Consider the following 20,606-nt stretch of genomic DNA (forward strand, 5'->3'; position numbering starts at 1 on the left):
AAAGCACTGCAGAAACACTCAAAAGCAACATGCATATATGTGAAATCGGGCCTCAGGCAAGGAAGGAGTCAAACTTTGTTCCCCTTTCTCAACACAGCAAGCTGGGCAGTTTCTTGCTTAGCACAGCAAAATGTTACATGAAAACCTCTTTAAAAAAGCAGAATTTCCCATTTATTTTTTATACAGACTGCAGAGACAGACAGCTACACAATATGAACTGAGAGTGAAGTTGTCCTTTAATATCTATAGGTCTACAGGGGTTTATGCAATATTAAAGTCAATTTTGGAAAACCAAAGAATGTTCGTGAACAATGACAAGTGTAACAAAGTTATTCTTTTTGGACCACATAATTATTCGGGTAAGAATAAATATAAACCAAAAAATTAGGTGAGATCTATTAGTTATACACAAAAACGCATTTTTTTTTTTACAAACATAAAAGTATAGCAAAAACAAGTAAAACTCCCTTTTCCAAGCAGTTGGGATGATGGAAAACTTTGTTGTTGAAAGCATTATCCATGGTTTCATGTGCGTTGGCAATCATATCAATCCAATGTGCCTAGGAGGGGAAAAAACAAAAAACACAAAATTTAAAATTTGAACTGGCCAATCCCCTCTTTTTGATTTTTACAAACAATTAAACTTGTATAGTTGTATGTTGTTCTACAAAGCAGGTGTATAGTGAGATGCATATTCCTTGATGGAATTCCTTTGGAAATCATGTCATACCCAAAGTAGTTGTTTTTCAAGTGCAACACAAAAGGAATTTTGATTGTTTAAAAAAAATAAAAGAAAAAAAGGAAAGGAAAATTTAATCCGTTACTAAAAAGGGGGAGATTTACTAAAATCAGTGCATACAAAATCTGGTGCAGCTGTGCATAGTAGCCAATCAGCTTCTAGGTTTAAGCCTATGTTCACACTGAGGGCGGGTTTTAAACCAGCTGAACTCGCATGCTTTCAAACTGTCATTTCATTCCGACTTCGGGGGCGAGTCTACAGACATCTGTGTGGGTTCATGCACAGATGTTTATTGAAATCGCCTCAGAAAGTTTTGGGAAACTGAATTGGTGCAGAACCGCAAAGTCGGCGTCACACCCAGACAGTGCCATTGCTGGCAATAGGCTTCGATTTGACGTCAAATTGGCCCAATGTGAATGTGGGCTTAGGCTGGGTTCACACTGGTACGACAAACGCTCCGACATTGGAAGCACATGTTACATGACGTCTATAAAATCAATGGTTCCCTATGAGAGCCGTCTTAGCTGGTCTAACACAAGTTGGTCTAACACAAGTTGGTCCGGACTTTGAAAAATGTTCCTGCACTACTTTGATCCTACTTCAGCCCATTAAATATCATTGAAGTCGGATCAACGTCTTAACTGATCCCACTTTGGCATGCGACTTGTGCTCCTAGGATCTTGAAGGGGAACCGCACACCTAAATGAGTTCTTCAACACCACCCCCCCAAGACCATACCAGGCCCTCCAGTCTGGTATGGATTTTAAGAGGAATACCCCCCATGGCATAGAGTTGTTCCACCCCTCCAAAATCCCTACCAGACCCTTACGGGACGAGCACCCCCTTTGAGGCGGGGAGGCTCTGCGGTCTCTTCCACACAACTCTGGCCAGTGGCTGTGGTCGTCTGAGGGCAGGGGCCCCCAGATCCTCACCCCCCCCCCAACATATGTGAATGAGTATGGGGTACATTGTATTCCTACCCATTCATCCCCAAAAAAGTGTAAAAAAACACCACAAAAAAAACACAGCACACCGGTTTTTGACAGTAATTTATTAAAGCAGCTTCAGCGGCTCTTCAGATTTCTTCATCCTCTGGTTCTCCTTCCTCCACTGTTAGGCTCCTCTCTACCAGGTCTCCTCTCTCCGCTTGTCCTCTCCCTTTATTCTTCCACCAATCTTCTCTCACCTCTAGCTATAATGCTAGGTCCGCCTTTTGCAATTACTTATATAGCCATGAGGCGTAGCCACCCGGTGACGTTATCCGAAGACCCCACCCCCTTGTGACATCACCACCCGTGGTATGACGGGGCAGTGGTGTCACAAGGGGATAGGGCCTCCATGTGACATCACCGGGTGGCCATGCCCACATGGCTAAGTAACTTCACACGGCGGACCTAGCATTACAGCGGAAGCGAGCATTGGGAGAATAAAAGGAGAAGATGGTGGAGAGAGGAGACAGGAGAGCCGGCAGAGGGAGAAGAAATCAGAAGAAGAGACGCCGGAGCCGCTTTAATAAAATTACTAAACCTGTGTACGGTTTTTGACACCTTTTTTTCACATAGGGTGGGGGTGCCCCCTCCTGCCCAAAAGCCCTCACCCACTCATGTTGAGGGCATGTGGTTTGGTATGGTTCAGGAGGGGTAGGGCACGTTCACTCTTCCCCACCCCCCCTTTCCTGACCTGCCAGGCTGCGTGCTTGGATAAGGGTCTGGAATAGATTTTTGGGGGGAACCCACACCTTTTTTTGGTTCCCTTTAAAATTCATACCAGACCAAAGGGTCTAGTAGACTCTTGGAGGGGGAACCCAATGCCATTTTTTTTTTTAAACTTGGGTGTGGTTTCCTCTAAAGATTCATGCCAGACACAAAGGGCCTGGTATTGTCGGGATCAAAGTCAGATCCCGTTCACTGAATTTGGACGTCAAGACGCAGGGAAAAGTCAGATTTACAGTCTTACGACTGTTGTGTCATATCAATGTGAACCCAGCCTTGGTGCCGGTTCACACTATTGCGATGCCAGATATCGCATGTAATTCGCATTGCCACTGCTGTCCACATTACATGCGATGTCTGTGCAGTGCGATGTCAGCCATAAAGATAGTATGGCTGATATCACACTGCATTCAGTCCAAACACGAACAGGACCCTCTTTTCTGTTTGGACCAGAATCGGATCGTATGTGTGTTCACACATATGCGATCCGATTCATGTCCGAACTGTCAGTTCACAGTGCGATATGCGAGCTAAAATGGGGGTGTCGTTAACATATGACACTCCCCAGCAGTTCGCATATGACAGTGTGAACGGGTGTGATGCGGGAACCTGCAGTTGATTCGCAGGGTTCTCGCATTGCAATAGTGTGAACCGGCACTTATTGTCAAATCTTAATAGAACAAGCTGAAGTTTGAAGCCAATTTGTACTATGCACAGGTGTAACAGATTCTGTGTGTACCAGTTATAGTAAATCTCCTGCTAAGTGTCCTTTTAAACATTGCCTCCAGCCAGGGCCTCCCCTTTTACTAATCACATCATTGTATGTATCATCATCACTGCCAGAGCAGGTTTTTGCATTTTTTTTCACAAATTTAAAAATAATTTTAGGCCCGATGATTACTTAAAACCCTCCAATTTTTTTTTTTATAGAAGCAGAAAACTTGAATAATAAAATGACAGTATTTCCATTTATATCATGCTATACAAATCATTTTTTGGTCTAAAAAAAATTGGAGATTACACCAAGTAAAAAAAACCAGCACGAAAAACCCTAAAACTTGTGTGTGCCTGTGAAATAGCGACAAGCTTCAGTACCCTTTAGTACTGGGAATTCTTTGGAAGGATTGCTTCCACCTGACACTAGGTGCGCGGACACCACCCCATCTCCTTACACGGAGATATAAGCCTTCCTACGATGGCATATTTTCCTAGAAGAAGAATTCCGTGCCCTCAACATAATGAAATATGGTTACAGATAAAACATTACATCATGGTCCTTGGATACATCTCTAGTAGTGTGAAAAAACCCCTACCAGACATTGATTTTTTAGATTTAACTTCACCAGATCTCAAGAAACAACAGACCAAACTAGACTCGTTTGTTCATAAACCTCCACCCCACTCCCCTACCCAGCACATCCAGTCAACCAACTTAAAGAGCATTCCGCCAAGTTAATGATATTTATCTCTCGATGAGTTACAAGTTTTACAACTTGGGTTGGGCTTCTGCCCACTCAAACCTATTCACGTCACTGAAACTATTAAGGATCTTTACCTATTTACAAGAAATTTAACATTTAAATATATATTTGACGCTAACCATCAAAAAAGCAATTTGGAACATGAGCTTGTCGAATTAACCAAACACTTTACTATGGATGAATTCCAGGCTCTACTCTTCCTCTATGATGAAGGGGCAACGGACGATCCCACAGACTTGGAGACTGTAGGGTCCCCCACGTCTTTGGGCACCTGTGTGCCCCAAGCTAGAGCTATTCCTGCTTCCTGTAAATTTAAAGTTAAATCCCAGAAATTACCAGATTTAATGACCTGTCCATCAATCTGGGCTTTCCTTCATCAATGCATCAAAGACCTTAACCACTTGCCGCCCGCCCTATAGGGAATTGACGGTGGCAAAGTGGTTGCATAATCCTGATCGGACGTCATATGACGTGATCAGGATTATGAGCCGCTGCGTGCCCCCGGGGGCGCACATCGCGGCGATCGTTGTTGCGGGGTGTCAGTCTGACACCCGGCAACTACGATCTCGGTAAAGAGTTTCCGACGGAGACTCTTTACCACGTGATCAGCCGTGTCCAATCACGGCTGATCACAGTGTAAATAGGAAGAGCTGGTGATCGGCTTTTCCTCACTCGTATCTGTCAGACGCGAGTAGAGGAGAGCCGATCGGCTGCTCCTCTGACGGGGGGTCTGTGCTGATCGATTATCAGCACAGCCCCCCCCCCCCCCCCCCGAGGATGCCCACACTGGACCACCAGGGATGCCACCAGACCACCAGGGATGCCCAACAAAAGGTAATCCTCCCTAGACCACCAGGGATGCCAGTCAGTGCCACAATGGATGCCAATCAGTGCCCACAATGGGCATCACTGATTGGCATGCATTATTGTTTGGCACTGATTGGCATCCATTAGTACAGTATAACAATACAATGCCGCCTATGAGTGCCCACCTGTGCCGCCTATCATTGCTCATCCGTGCCGCCTATCATTGCCCATCCGTGCCGCCTATCAGTGCCCACACATGCCCATCTGTGCCACCTATCCATGCCCATCTGTGCCGCCCATCCATGCCAATCTGTGCCAGCTATCAGTGCCAATTTGTGCCACCTATCAGTGCCCATCCGTGTCGCCCATCAGTGTCCCCTATCAGTGCCCCCTATCAGTGCCACTTCATTGGTGCCACTTCATTGGTGCCCATCAGTGTAGCCCCATCAGTGCCCATCAGTGAAGGAGAAAACGTACTTATTTACAAAGTTTTAAAACTGAAACAAAAAAAACATTTTTTTTTTTAATTTGGTATTTTTTTATTTGTAGCACAAAAAATAAAAACCGTAGAGGTGATCAAATACCACCAAAAGAAAGCTCTATTTGTGGGAAAAAAATGATAAAAATGTAATTTGGGTACCGTGTAGCATGACCGCGCAATTGTCATTCAAAGTGCGACAGCGCTGAAAGCTCAAAATTGGTCTGGGCAGGAAGGTGTTTAAGTGCCTGGTATTGAAGTGGTTAAGAACAAGAGCTGGCAAGAATTTACACTCAATTTAACTTCCAACCAACAACGGACCTTGAAAGATTTACAGAAACGTAAAGACATGGTTTGATGACAATCTGACAAAGGTGGGAACATTGTAATTATGTCACACCCCCAGTACCATAACATGTGTTATGATATACTAAAAAACACTACATGGTATCAACTTATTTCATCTACTAACATAATGATCTTTACTAACAAATTCAACTGATTATGTACTAGAGCGTACTGGCAGGATTTAATTGACAGAGAGACCCTCCATTTCCTTGTCCCTAAACACTCTCGTACTCCTCCATTCGACACGCTTCCCAAAACACATAACATTTTTTAGCTAAACCACCTGGCAGACCCATTGTATTGGGTATTGGATCCCTGTCAGATAATGCAAGCAAATTTGTGGACAGCTTTTTGCTCCCACACGTGTCTACATATTTGTGATACCTCGGATCTCCTCAGGCACATTTAAAGCATTTCAGTTCCTCCCGACTCCCTTCTCGTGGCTATCGATGTCGAAGCATTGTATTCGAGCATCCCCCACGAGAGGGGTGTCGGGACGACCAGAATGTTTCTAATGGAGCAGGAACATACATCATGGCCACTCAATGAGATTATTCTTAAACTATTTACTTTCATTCTTACCCGAAAATGTTTTTTGTTTGAAGATCAATACTACTTACAAACACAGGGTGTTGCCATGGGGACGTTCTGTGCACCCTCTTATGCTAATCTTTATCTTGGAGCCTGGGAACGATTCATCTTTTCCAGTGACCAATTTCAACCTTATATTGATCATATCTTCTGTTGGTTTAGGTTTATAGATGACCTGTTCGTGGTTTGGACTGGCTCTGCCTCCCCAGTTATCCCTTTCTTATGCCCCGTACACACGAGAGGGATTAAGTCTGACAGACCTCCAAAGGAGTTCCGCCGGAGTTTCGACGGAGTTCCGACGGAGTTCTGGCGGACTTTTCGACCGAACGGACTTGACCACACACCATCACACCAAACTCCGACGGAGTCGAACGTGATGACGTACGACTGGATTCGACGTAGGAAGTTCATAGACAGTAGCCAATAGCTGCCCTAGCGTCGGTTTTAGTCCGTCGGAGTAGCACACACACGAGCGAATTTTTTTCGAAGGGGACCGGGTCCGGCGGAGTTCCGTCGGGAAAATTTGAAGCATGCTTCATTTCTAAAGCCCGTCAGACTTTTGCGAAGCTAAAGTCCGTTGCAGCCCACACACGATCGGATAGTCTGACGGACTCAGTCCGTCGGAGTTTGGATGTCGAAAAGTCCGCTCGTGTGTACGGGGCATTCGATGTACTTATTTGTAAGAACCCAGACGGTGCTTCGGGCACAGATTTGTATCGTAAATCCACGGCCAGTAACACATTGGTTACATGCCTCTAGTGTTCATCCCAAACCTCTTGTACAAAGCATCCCCTAGGCACAATATTTGCAACTTTGCCCCAATTGTACACACGATGAGGATTTCTTTGCCCAAGCAGCAGCCCTTCGGGTACGAATCTTAGCAAGGGGATACTCTAAAACAAATTTACGAAAGGCCTTCAACAAAGCCATGAACCGCACGAGAGCCTCCCTTCTGTATTCAGGTCCAAAGATGCCCAATACTGAGACGATTAAAATTATTACACAATACTCGGCTCACCATGGCCATTTGAGGGACATACCGACTAAACACTGGCACCTTCTTACAAACCACCGCATCCTAACCCAATATGTTCGGGAGACACCTGAAGTAGTCTATTGAAGGGCCAGGTCGTTAAGAGACTTTCTGACCAGCAGCCATTATAGTGCTGAATCTATTCACATTTCCACTCACAGGGGGACTTCCCCTGTGGTCAGTGCCCTCTCTGTCCATGGATCTACTCTGGTACTACTGTCAGACTTCCAGATGGAAAATTGTAGTCACCCCATTTTTCAGCTAACTGTGGTACCACAGGCGTAGTGTATTTAATGCTCTGTCGCTGTGGTGCCATCTATGTAGGCAAAACTATTCGGGAGCTCAGGCAAAGGGTAGGTGACCATGTATACTATTCTACCAATGGAAAATTAACCACCATCGGTCAACATATTGGCCTGTACCACCAATTTGACTTAGAGGCGGTTAAGTTTGTGGTACTAGAGGTGGTGCCAATTGATGCCAGGGGAGGCAATAGAGATATAATTATATTACAAAAGTAAGCATTGTGGATTGAAAAGCTAAATTTTTATGAGATGGTCTGCGCTGCCCTCTGCCTGGGCTCCTTTCTCCCCCCCTTTCCTCTTACCTCCCTCTTACTCCCCCCTTCCCCCTTTTCCCCATCCCTCCTCTCTTCCCCTCCCCCCCTTTCCCTTTCTTTCGTTCCTCCCATTCCTCCTCCTTTCCTCTTCTGCCTAGCTCAATTTGAACAAATATTAAATTATAATGGATATCCCCGCTGGCTATATACCATCGTGTTCAAACGTTGACTTTAATAAAATAATTGGCGCTCATGTGAATATGGATTGTATTGATAATTATATATGAGATTATAATCATCATTGCTCGTGACATTGTAATTGTTTTTGCCTGTGTTTATATGTGCCTTTGTATTATTAATTATTCTATTGTTATAGGTTCTTATCCTCCCACCTGGTTCTCCCTGTGGGCTTGGGTCCCGGGGTTTCTCTCCCGGCGACTGGTGGGGCTCTTGGGGGTTAGGTGGGTGGAGCATCATTTTTTGTACATCGCCGCCCCTTTCCCCTTGTACGCGTCCTGGCTGACAATGATTGGCATTAGGGATGCGAGCGCAGACGTGCGCGTGGCTTTCCCGCGCATGCACAGGTCGGACCTGGTGCTGCACAGGCTTGCGTACGACAGTGTCGTTCGCGGCTGGTGCTGGGCACCCGGAGTGAGGAACGTGTGCGCGTCAGGTGCCGGCGCACGCTGTAGAGCCCCTGACCCCGTGCTCCGGGGTGTCTCCGCTACCCTGGCATACCGATGTGACCCGGAGAATCTCAGGGGGTGTGTTGCAATCGGTGAGTGGGCACGGTCCAGACAGGGAGCCACATTGATACTCTTTCGATTTGGTGATGTTTTTTAGACTGATGTTCATGTTCATACAGGTGATTATTCATACTTGGATTGCCCTGACGTTCTGGATGTTCCTCCATCTCCATACTGATCCCACTAGTGAGGCTGAGTTTCTTATCCACCTCTGGGTGGACAGCCTCGTTTCCTTCTTTGGGTCCTAAAGAATTTATTCTGTATTATATTATGGGTAATTATACCGATTTCCTGCCCCTGCCATTCAGGTTGCACTAATATCTCACTTATCACTTTTTGCTCTCACCACAATCATTGGGCATTTCCTTTTCAATCTCATTCTATTTCAGTTCTTGTGCACTTTCACATCACAGCTAGCAACACACACTGTTTATATGTGTGTGTTCTTCACACTCCCGCATGCGTTCACTTTCATTCACATGTCCACCCTCACATTCATTTCTAATAACTAGTCCCGATTTCCTAGACACTTCCCATCTGTGGTTTGCCCTTTCTATTCATCCTTTTCCACTTCCTCACCCTCGGATCCCATGTCCTTTTTCTCCTTCCTTCCCTCTTTTTCCTTCCATTTTTTCTCCCCTTTGTTCTCTCAGCCCTTTTTGTCACCCGTTTCTACCCTGGTTCTTCTCTGTCTTTCCTCCCCCTCCCCTCTGTTTCTTTCCCTTTTCCTTCATTCACCAACTATTGTTCCCCTTTTTCATATCGTCCCTTGGTCTCCCCCCTTCTCACCTCTCTTCCTCTGGTTGTCTTTTCTTCCTCCCCCCTCCCATTCCCTTCCCCTCTCATTAGGGGTCCCCTCCTTTTACCCAGCACATTTTCTTACAAAAAACCTTTTAAAACAGTCACAGGGCCTTACTCATTTTATGGGCACATCTATTTCTCTCAACTATACTGGTTTATCTCTGGTGGTTGAGATGAATTTCACACTTGGTTGTTACCTGAGAAATGTCTTGGGGCAAGTTTACAAATCAGTGAGTTTTAATATAAACATCTTTACACAGACATCAGCTAGTGTCAGTGCTAATACCTCTCCCAGTCGACAAGGGAGGCTTCCCTCGGTCACCTGAGCTATCCTGGGGGGCATAGGCGTTTAGGTAAGACCCTGAATGTGTTTACCTTATTGTAATTTAGTTTTTTCCCCCCCATTTTGTCTTTCAATCATACCTCACCCTGTTGCATACCCAACTGTGATCTATATATAATTTTTTAGATGTATGCATTTCCTGAAGAAGCTGAAAAGCGAAACTAGTCGAAATACTTCACCTCCTATATCAGCTCTTGATTATTTGTATTGTTAAGTGTTTATTTTAGACTTATAAAAATGTATTCTGTCAATTTATTTATATTTTTTTTCAATGTTTCCATATTTTGTGATGTGCACCGTAATAGTCCCCCTGCTCTTTCCTCTTTGTTAATATTTCTGGCTGGGGACCAGATCTTTCAAATATCTATTCCCTCAACATAGTTGAAATCACTGAGTTAGACAGGCCTCCGTTCCTTAGCACCTTGCTCTCAACAGCCATGCCGTTAAAACCAGTGATGGAAAAGTGGGATGAAGAATCAGATCTTGAGACAGGAGGTCTTCAGTAGCCGCCAGGGAGCGTCCGCGACCAGGCGCGCCAAGGCCAATCTGGGGCAATCAGTATCCCTGGAATCCCCTCGGCCTCCACTCTGCGAAGCAGGCGTGGTAACAGTTTTAGCGGAGCCACCAACGTTTGACGCGTCCACCAAAGGATCTCTCGTCCTGGACACGAACCTCGGCACCTTCCGATTGAGTCGGGAGGCCAGGAGATCCACATCTGGTGTGCCCCACCGCAGGCACAGGAGCCTGAACACCTCCGGATGCAACGACCATTCTCCTGGGTTCAGCATCTGGCGACTTAGATAGTCTGCTTGCCAGTTTTCTACTGCCGGGATGTAAATGGTCATCAGGGCCGATACTTGTCGCTCTACCCACCAAAGGATGTGAGCGACCTCCCGTGCTGCAGCCAAGCTTCTCGTTCCTCCTTGATGGTTGACATTTGCCACCGCCGTGGCTTTGTCTGACTGGATCCTGATTGGACACCGTCTTAAGTCTCATCGACCATGTGGAGAGGCATAGCCTGATCGCTTGGAGCTCGATTACGTTGATTGGCAACTTGGATTCCTCCCCCGACCAGAGGCCCTGGGTTGACTATACTCCCAGTACTCCACCCCAGCCGGTCAGGCTGGCGTCCATTGTGATCACTGTCCAATGTAGAGGTAGGAACGACTTCCCAGACCGAAGTGTCGGGGATCTCAGCCACCAGACTAGGGAGTCCCTAACTGACTGGCTCACCCAAATCTGCCAATCCAGGGATAATGGAGATTTGTCCCATTTTGTCAATATCTCCTTCTGCAAGACTCTGGTGTGAAATTGGGCATATGGTACCGCCTCAACGGAGGCCCCCCATGAGGCCCAGGATTCGCATGCAGAAGCGCAGCGACAACCACCTGCGATTCATCAACACTTTCACCGCGGCTCTGAGAGTCTGCAGTTTGTCTGAAGGGAGAAACACACTCGCTTCCACGGAGTCCAGCAGTAAGCCTAGGTACTCCAGGTACTGAGTCGGTATAAGCACTGACCTTTTGAGGTTCAACAGCCACCCAAATTCCTGCAGGGTTTGCATGGTGATCGCCACAGCCTCCTTTAATTCTGAGGCGGAAGCTGCTCTCAGGAGGAGATAGTCTAGGTAACCCAGGAGCGACAGGGAGTCCCCCTGATGGAGTGCAGTGACAACTGAGTGAACTAATTCCATTCTGAACCCCTGTACTTTTACAAAGCAATTGAGGGCTTTCAGGTTCAAGATTGAACGTACCCGTTCCTTTTTGGAGACTACAGATTGGAGTAGAACCTCTGAAACCTTTCCAATTGCGGAACAGGCACAATCACCCCGCGGCTTAGCAGGTCCCTTACTGGCCCCAACAGGGCCTCCCGGCGAGCCGGGAGTAAGGGTATGCTGGAGCGGAAGAACCTGTTTGATGGCCAAGAGAAACTATCTTGTAGCCCGATGAAATCAGTTCGCAGACCCATTGGTCGGTCAGCCGAGAAGCCCACCGGGCTGCAAACTCCCGAAGGCGACCCCCCACTGGAATGAGGGGCGGGGGCAAACCTTCATGCGGAAGCATCTTTTGCTAGCTGGCTTGTTATGTTTGCGAGTCCAGGGACGCGCCTGTCCCTTAGTAGTCACCCTGTCGGACAGGTAGCGTTTAACTGAAGTCACGGGCCGACGAAAAAGTCTCGAGTGGAAAATGAGGGCCCTTGCCTGCGGCGTGGCTCACTTTTCCGGCCTGTGGGAGCAAGGTGCTCTTCCCACCTGGGACATTCTTAATAATGTCATCCAACGAGGCTCCAAATAGCCACTCACCAAGGAAGGATAGATCCGTCAAGGTTTTTTTGGATGCCTGGTCCACAGACCAGCATTTTAGCCAAATCAGGCACTGCAGCACCACTGCTGACACTGAAGCCCTGGAGAAGGGAAGTGTAACCAGGGCTGCGTCACAAATGTACTTAAGTGTGCACTAACTGGTCTGCTAGTTCCACGCAGACAGGAGTAGCCTGCTGCTCCTCCAATTTATGGTGCAAAAGTTTTGCCCATTCAGCAAGTGTCTGCGACACTAGTGCCATGGCCAGTACTGGTCGTACTGCTGACCCCACAACCATAAACGGGCCACTGCCTCAGCCTTCCTGTTGGTAGGGTTCTTAAATGCAGGAGTCCTCTCTACCGGGATCGTGGATACTTTGCTTAACCTGGATACTGGGTGGTCCACGACCATAGGAGCCGACCATTTTTTAAGAAGGTTCTCCTAAAAGGAGGCTACAAGGATAAAGATTATCCAGCCTGTAACCCAGCTTGTTGTCCTACTGGAAGGTGAACCTCTGCTCCAGTCTCAAGTATTTTGCAGACTAGCAAGTTATCTCCCAAAATTGCCCTGTATTTGGCTCCATCCATCCTCCAATCAACTCTGAGCAGCTTCCCTGTTCCTGCTGAAGAAAAGCACCCGTTTCACAGTGGGGATGGAGTGTTCAGGGTGATGTGTATTCTGCCACTCAGAGTTTTGCTTTTAGGCCAAAAAGTTTAGTTTTGGTCTCTGCTGAACAGAACACCTCCAAATGTTTGCTGCATCTCCCACATAGCTTTGAGCAAATGGGACTTCTCATGGTTTTCTTTCAGAATGGCTTTCTTCTTGCCACTCTTCTATAATGGCCAGATTTGTAGAGTGCATGACCATTCGTTGTCCCGTGGGCAGATTCTCCCACCTGAGCTGTGGATCTCATCCAGAGTTAACATGGGCCGCTTGGCTGCTTCTCTGATTAATGCTCTTTTTACCCGGCCTGTCAGTTTAGGTGGATGTCCATGTCTTGGTAAGTTTGCAGTTGTGCCATATGCTTTCCATTTTCGGATTATGGCTTGAGCAGTGCTCTGTGAGAGATAAAATTAAATATATATACACACATATATATATATAAAAAAATCTCTCAGAGCACTGCTCAATCCATAAGAGATTATATATCCTACTTTAAACTTCTCCACAACTTTTTCCCTGACCTGTCTAGTGTGTTCCTTGGCCTTCATGATGCCGTTTGTTCACCAAGATTCTCTAAGCTCCGGTTCACACTGAGGCAGCATGAATTACAGTGAGACTGCCTCAGGCGACCCAGACGCGACCGACGCGGCGACTTGCAAAACGACTTCTGTATAGAAGTCAATGCAAGTCGCCCCCAAAGTCTTACAGGAACCTTTTTCTAAGTCGGAGCGACTTGTGATTTGTACATTTAAACCATTTCTACATATGGGATATTTCTAAATCACATTACTAGATATATCTAATGATATTTTTATGCCAAAATGTTTGAATTTATGGATTTAGATTATATTTTATCGATTGTTATAAATGAGGTTTTATTAACCACTTGCCGTCCGCCCTATTACAAATTGACGGTGGCAAAGTGGTTTCATAATCCTGATCGGACGTCATATGACGTGATCAGGATTATGAGCCGCTGCGCGCCCCCGGGGGCGCGCATCGCGGCGATCGTTGTTGTGGGGTGTCAGTCTGACACCCGGCAACTACGATCTCTCTCCGACGGAGACTCTTTACCACTTGATAAGCCGTGTCCAATCACGGCTGATCACAGTGTAAATGGGAAGAGCTGGTGATCGGCTTTTCCTCACTCGCGTCTGTCAGATGTGAGTAGAGGAGAGCCGATCGGCTGCTCCTCTGACAGGGGGGGTCTGTGCTGATCGATTATCAGCACAGCCCCCCGAGGATGCCCACACTGGACCACCAGGGACGCCACCAGACCACCAGGGAAAAGGTAATCCTCCCTAGACCACCAGGGATGCCAGTCAGCACAATGGATGCCAATCAGTACCCATAATGGATGCCAATCAGTGCCCACAATGGGCATCACTGATTGGCATGCATTGTTTGGCACTGATTGGCATCCATTAGTACAGTATAACACCAATGCCGCCTATGAGTGCCCACCTGTGCCACCTATGAGTGCCCACCTGTGCCGCCTATGAGTGCCCACCCATGCCCATCTGTGCCGCCTATCCATGCCCATCTGTGCCGCCTATCCATGCCCATCTGTGCCGCCCATCCATGCCAATCCGTGCCAGATATCAGTGTCCATCCGTGTCGCCCATCAGTGCCGCCTATCAGTGTCCATCAATGCCACCTCATCAGTGCCACTTCATTGGTGCCACATCATTGGTGCCCATCAGTGCCGCCTTATCAGTGCCCATCAGTGTAGCCCCATCAGTGCCCATCAGTGAAGGAGAAAACGTACTTATTTACAAAGTTTTGAAACTGAAAAAAAAAATAAAAAAATTCGGTATTTTTTTTATTTGTAGTGCAAAAAATAAAAACCGTAGAGGTGATTAAATACCACCAAAAGAAAGCTCTATTTGTGGGAAAAAAATGATAAAAATGTCATTTGGGTACAGTGTAGCATGACCGCGCAATTGTCATTCAAAGTGCGACAGCACTGAAAGCTCAAAATTGGTCTGGGCAGGAAGGTGTTTAAGTGCCCTGTATTGAAGTGGTTAAGCATCTATATATGTTTCTATTTTTTGAGATGCTTTGCTTTTGTCCAGTCGATTTTTGTTCATCCTTGTGACCCTGACAGGGTTATGGAGGCTCCCCTGCCCTCCTATGTGGCCACACAACGCCGCTCATCCTGTCTCCTTTCTGGACTGGATGAGTGGCAATTGGTGGGCATTGGCTTGCTTCATTCCCCCCCTTTGCTGCTGTAATTGTGGCATCTTTCAGCGCGTGCGCGGTGGCCTGCAGGCGGACCGGTTGTCGTCACTTCCGGCTAGAGTGACAAACTTCCGGTCTGTGGTTGCTCGCCTCCCTCTGTCTGGCCCTTGCTGCTGCTTCTTTGGTCGGATGCTGCCGCAGTTGTGGTAGTTCCAGCGCATTCGTGGCAGCCTGTGGCTAGACCAGTCTGCGTCACTTCCGGTTGCGAGGCGACGCACTTCTGGTCGGGACACATTTGTACGGTGGTGTTCCCCATTCTTACCAGTCATGCTTCACTTGACCAAGAGAGCACGCACACGGTTTTCGTTCCCCAACCTTCCCTTTTCTTGAAGTGTCCTTAACCGCTTGCCGACCGCCGCACACAAATATACATCGGCATAATGGCACAGGCAGGCAAATGGGTGTACAGGTACATCCCTTTAAATTTGCTGCCTTTTGGGCAGGCACGCCTGCCGCAGGATCATGCCCACGGGTCCTGGGAACCCGATATGTAAACAAGGCATTTCCCCATTCTCGTTTCTGCCTTGTGCCATGACAGAGATCTACTGCTCCCCATCATCGGGAGCAGTTATTGCTGTCATGTCCTAAGTAGCCCATCCCTCCCCAGTTATAATCCCTCTCTAGGACACACTTTTTTTCTTTTTTTTTGCCAACTCAGTGAAACCAATCATAACCCTAGGACCCAAATCAGCTTAACGCTCAGAATCCCTTCTCATACCTTCACATCATTGTGGCAATTTTACTTTTTTTTTTCCCCCCCCAAGCTTATTATTTTGGATTATTTTCTATTCAAGATTCAATATAAAAACTAGGACCAAAACCCAATCCTTCCCCTCCCAAGATCTACTAACGCTAGATCTTCCCCCACCTCCCACCTCCTCTGTGGACCACCCCCTTCAAACTGACACTCTGCCTTATTTGTACCCGTGTGAGGCTTACAACCTTAACCCTTCTGAGGTAAGCCATTTCTTCTTAAATCCTGCCAGCACTTCCATTTCTCAACCGCGTATTTATTGCTCCTCTCTTCCAGACTACCTCTCAGACATTCCATCTTATAAGTCTCTTCCACCATATCAACCCATTCCCACATTGAAGGCGCCTCCAACTCCTGCCATTTTTTGGGGATACATTTTTTCCCCGCGTTTAACAGGTGTGGGATCAAAGACTCCCTATATTGTTTGACCCCCGCCTTTTATCCCATGAAATAACACTACCCAGGGGACAGCACTCACAGCTTTATTGGTGATCTCTTTGATATATGATAAAATTCGATTCCAGTACTTTATCTTCGGGCAACCCCACCACAGATGTGTCATCGTACCTAACTCCTTACATCCACGCCAGCATTCCCTGGAGCTATTGGGCTGAAATTTACTGTTCTTTTCTGGGGTATAGTACCATCTCGTCAGACATTTGTAACTCATCTCTGCTGTTTTAGAATCTACGGCCGAACTATGGACTAATTTAAAATTTGTTCCTATTGTTACATTATCTATTTGTGTCCCAAGTTCCCTCTCCCATTTTTTGATGAACGAAGGCACCCCCAACTCTACCCCCTACAATAACACTCTGTACCATCTCGAAACATTCTTCCTTGAAGTCTTTGATATACATAACTGTTCCAAGGGGGTCAGCTCTTCCGCCGTTCGAATCTGCGGCGGCAATTTTTTCTTACGAAGAGGGAGAGCTGCGTGCATCTCCATTCATTAATCACCATCATCTCTTTTTTTTGTGCCAACTCGTGAAAAGGTGCTATAACTCCCATTCTCATTACATCTTTTAATTGTGTCTCCCCCTTCATCCAATTCACTCCAATCTCTTGGCAACCTGGTAAAAAGTATTTATGATCTTTTAGTGCTATAAGCGGTGAATTATATTTCCCATTGACTTGCCTATATATCTTGTCCAAATCCCCAAAGTGTTTCGTGTAATACTATTTCCTTCTAAGAACAGGTTCCTCCTGTGTGGGGGGTTCCAAATTTGCTTCCCTAAACGTGCTCTACACATTACGTGCTCAAGGTTTACCCACCTTTTCTCTGTATTATCGCTCTTAGTCCATTCACTCACCCTAGACCAGTGATGGCGAACCTTGGCACCCCAGATGTTTTGGAACTACATTTCCCATGATGCTCATGCACTCTGCAGTGTAGTCGAGCATCATGGGAAATGTAGTTCCAAAACATCTGGGGTGCCAAGGTTCGCCATCACTGCCCTAGACAAAACAACCACGTTATAGTAAGTCTGTACGTCTGGAATCGCTAATCCACCCCTATTTTTTGGTTGTCGTAAACTGGCGAAAGCTACTCTTGCTTTTTTATTCTTCCATACAAATTTCATTAGGACCGATTTTAGTTTCAACAAATAAACGTTGGGCAGTGGTATCGGTAACATCTGAAACTTGTACAGGATTTTTGGAAATATTATCTTTAATGAATTTATTCTCCCTAACCACGATAGTGGTCTATTGCTACATCTCTTGCATTCTGCTTGATTCTCATCCAGTAATGGGATGTAATTAATCCGATACATTTTCTTCTCGGTTTTCGTCAGCTTTATTCCCAGATATTTGAGTTCATTCCTCCACGGGAAACTCCATTCCCGCTGCATACTTCGCGCCTCCTTTTTATTAATATTGATATTCAGCATCTCGGATTTAAGCCGGTTTATTTTAAAGTTGGATACATCCCCATACTGTTCCAACAGGCTTCATAAGTTTGGCATGGACGTCTTAGGGTTATTTATGTAAAATAATATATCATCCGCAAATGCGGAGTATTTATATTCTTCTTTCTCCACTTTTACCCCTGCTATTTCTGGGTTTTCCCGAATTGCAGCAAGAAGAGGTTCCAATGATAGCACAAACAGCAGGGGTGACAATGGACACCCCTGCCTTGTACCCCTCTCCATTACAAAATGCGCTGACTCCTGGCCATTAACTTTTATGCGTGTCTTTGGATGATTGTATAACACCCTCACCTTCCGTATCATTTTCGGTCCTATCCCCATCCTTTCTATTGTCTGGAACATGAACCCCCAGTCTGCTCTTGTCATTGGACGCACAGAAGGCCTTCGACAGTAGACTGGGGGTCCCTCCCTGTCACATCCGCTGAAGCAAAAGAAGTGTTTTTATCCCATTATCTCTACCTTCCCGGCCCATTACGAACCCCGCCTGGTCTGGGTGGACTAAAGATATCATTAATTTCTTCGTCCGCTCTGCTAGGACCTTAGCATATAGTTTTGTATCTGTATTTAGTAATGAAATCGGCCTGTAACTGGTACATTGTGTTGGATCTTTTCCCTCTTTCTGAATTAAAGTAATTGTTGCCATTAGGCCTTCATTACTCATTTGTATTTCTCTCCTAAGCCGTTAATATATCTACACATTTTAGGGATAAGGACTTCTCTAAATGTTTTATAATACGATGTTGTAAACCCGTCTGGTCCAGGGGATTTTTCCCAGGGCTGATTTTATTAGTGACCTCTCTAATTCCTCTTCGGATATTGGCCTCTCAAGCATCTCCCGCTCCATGGGGCTTATTTTGGGTAACATAACTTTATCCAAAAAAAGCCCCAATCCTCTTCTCTTTGGCGTTATCTTGTAATCCCTGGTACCTATCTGAGTATATCCCCTCATAATATATCCTGAAGGTTTCCGCTATGTCCTTGGTTGTAAACACCATACTGCCATTTTTATTTAGCATTTTCCCAATAAAAAAATTTTCTTTTTTTTTTTAGCATTCTAGCTAAGAACTTACTTGGCTTATCTCCCCATATATAGCGTTCCCTGGCCAAACCATTAAACACCCTCTTTGTTTCCTGTTCCAGTAGGCCCTTCAATTCGACCCTTGTATTTATTAACTTTTTATATACTAAGTCCTTTTGGTTCTGTCCTTTTTTATGGTCCTGTTCCAAGCGACATATCTCTTCCATTAATTTTTTAATCTTTTCAGATCTCATTTTTTTTCCTTTTTGATCCAAGTGATATCAGTATTCCCCTGATAAATGCTTTATGTGCATCCCATAGTGTGTAGACCTGTGTAGACCTACAATTTCCGCTGTTTCATTTAATGCAAAATATTGTTCAATTTCGCTAGCAATTCTAGCCTCATCTTCCTCTTCCCGTATCAGATCTTCATTAATCTGCCACGGCGAGGAACTTCTCCCGACCTTTGAGATATTCAATCTTATTTTTACTGGGGCATGGTCCGAAAGGGTGATCACTTCTATGCCAGCATCTATTACATACTCTAGCAACCCATGGTCTATGAATATATAATCAATGCGAGAATATATCCTATGCGCTGCTGAGTAAAACAAATAGTCGCGAACCTGCGGATTCATTACTCTCCCTGTATCCACCAATTGATTGGTATATAACTTTTGTAATATATTTTTTTGTGCTTCATTTCTTGCCCTCCGTACCTCCGATGAGCTATCCAGTTCCGGGTTCAGGCTGAAATTTATGTTTACCATCATAATCACATACCCCTTCTTGAATTTCATGAGTTTATTTAATATCTTGTTTAAGAAACTGACTGGGTTGCTATTAGGGGCATAAATATTAACTAATGTACATTCCAACTCTTCCAATGTGCCCCTTAAGAACAAATATCTCCCCTCTGCATCACACATTTTTTTCACTTAAATGGAATCTCGTCCTTTTTAAAAAGCCTATAGCGACCCCTCTGCTTCTCGTCGATGTTGTATCGCTGTAGTACCAAACAGGATAATTATTAGAATATAATCTGTTTGATGCAAGGGAGATATGGGTCTCCTGGAGAGCAACGACATCAGCCTCATACCACTTTAATTCCGCCATAATCTTATGTCTTTTTATCGGGGTATTCAGGCCCTTAACATTGTAAGACATGAAATTCATGCCATCCATCTTGCCATTTCCCATCTATTGGCCTATCACTCCCCTGCCCCACACGGGTACCTTTGTCTCGTTTACTCAGATGGTCCACTGCTTCTCCTTTTCTCCTCTGTCCCTCTCTCCCTCCCCTTTTCCCCACCCCACTCCCCTCCCCCCTCCCTCCTGCCCCTACTTTATTCGCCGCTTTACTCATATTTCTGTCCACGTCGTATTTTATGTGAAACCTCACACCAATCAATTCTGCCCCTTTAGACTCGGGACCTTGTAAGCGACCTGTGTTCCTGTTTTTGAAGCTCCCAGTCCAGGAATATAACCTCCCCTGGTATAGGTGAACCTTAACTAGTATACACTATGGATTCCCTAGCTGTATACCTTCAAATTCCTATAGGGAGTTTTATGCGATTTCTAGTCCTCTAGATGGGCGATTCCCCCAGCGATCCACCCTCTGCAAGCTATTAATCTTATTTATACCATAGTTTCCCTGGACTACTTGGGTTCCTTACAGCATGAGTCTCCTGACGCGTGTCTTCGCTCTTCAATCAGAGAAGTCTACAGGGACTAACTTCTAGTAAGGACACAAAGTTAAACATAGATAGTCAGCCGTGTATTTACAGGTGCAATAGTCGCATGTAACCTTCCCTTTCTTTCGGTGCTGATTTTAACGCTGCAACCCTTATATGTTATCGCGCCACTATTTCCGAGGTGGCTCCTATATATAAAAATAGTCCGCTGTAGTCTGTCCAATTTACATTGCGTCTGCTCACATAACTGTCCAGCAAGGATACAGATATCAAGGGAGGTGCTTTGCTCATTACAACCCTAAAATAAAATTGCCTTTGGTTGGGCTAACATTTCTTTATGTAGGGTATATGAATAAACTTTACGCTG

The 20,606-nt window shown here is 45.7% G+C and overlaps 1 protein-coding gene across 2 annotated transcripts in view; it reads right to left on the reverse strand.

Moving 5' to 3' along the window:
• Window positions 1–218: 218 nt before the first annotated feature.
• Window positions 219–20,606, reverse strand: part of POLE4 (DNA polymerase epsilon 4, accessory subunit) — a 121,178-nt gene continuing 100,790 nt past the window's right edge. For both annotated transcript variants that reach the window (XM_077475732.1, XM_077475731.1), the window contains one exon: window positions 219–560. In XM_077475732.1, coding sequence (XP_077331858.1) covers window positions 547–560 — 14 coding nt within the window. In that variant the 3' untranslated portion in view covers window positions 219–546. The remainder of the gene's footprint in view (window positions 561–20,606) is intronic.

The sequence above is a fragment of the Lithobates pipiens genome, unplaced genomic scaffold (genome assembly GCF_037356315.1).
Source record: "Lithobates pipiens isolate NorthernLeopardFrog02 unplaced genomic scaffold, aLitPip1_a1.2 Scaffold_13, whole genome shotgun sequence".
NCBI classification, from domain to species: Eukaryota; Metazoa; Chordata; class Amphibia; order Anura; family Ranidae; genus Lithobates; species Lithobates pipiens.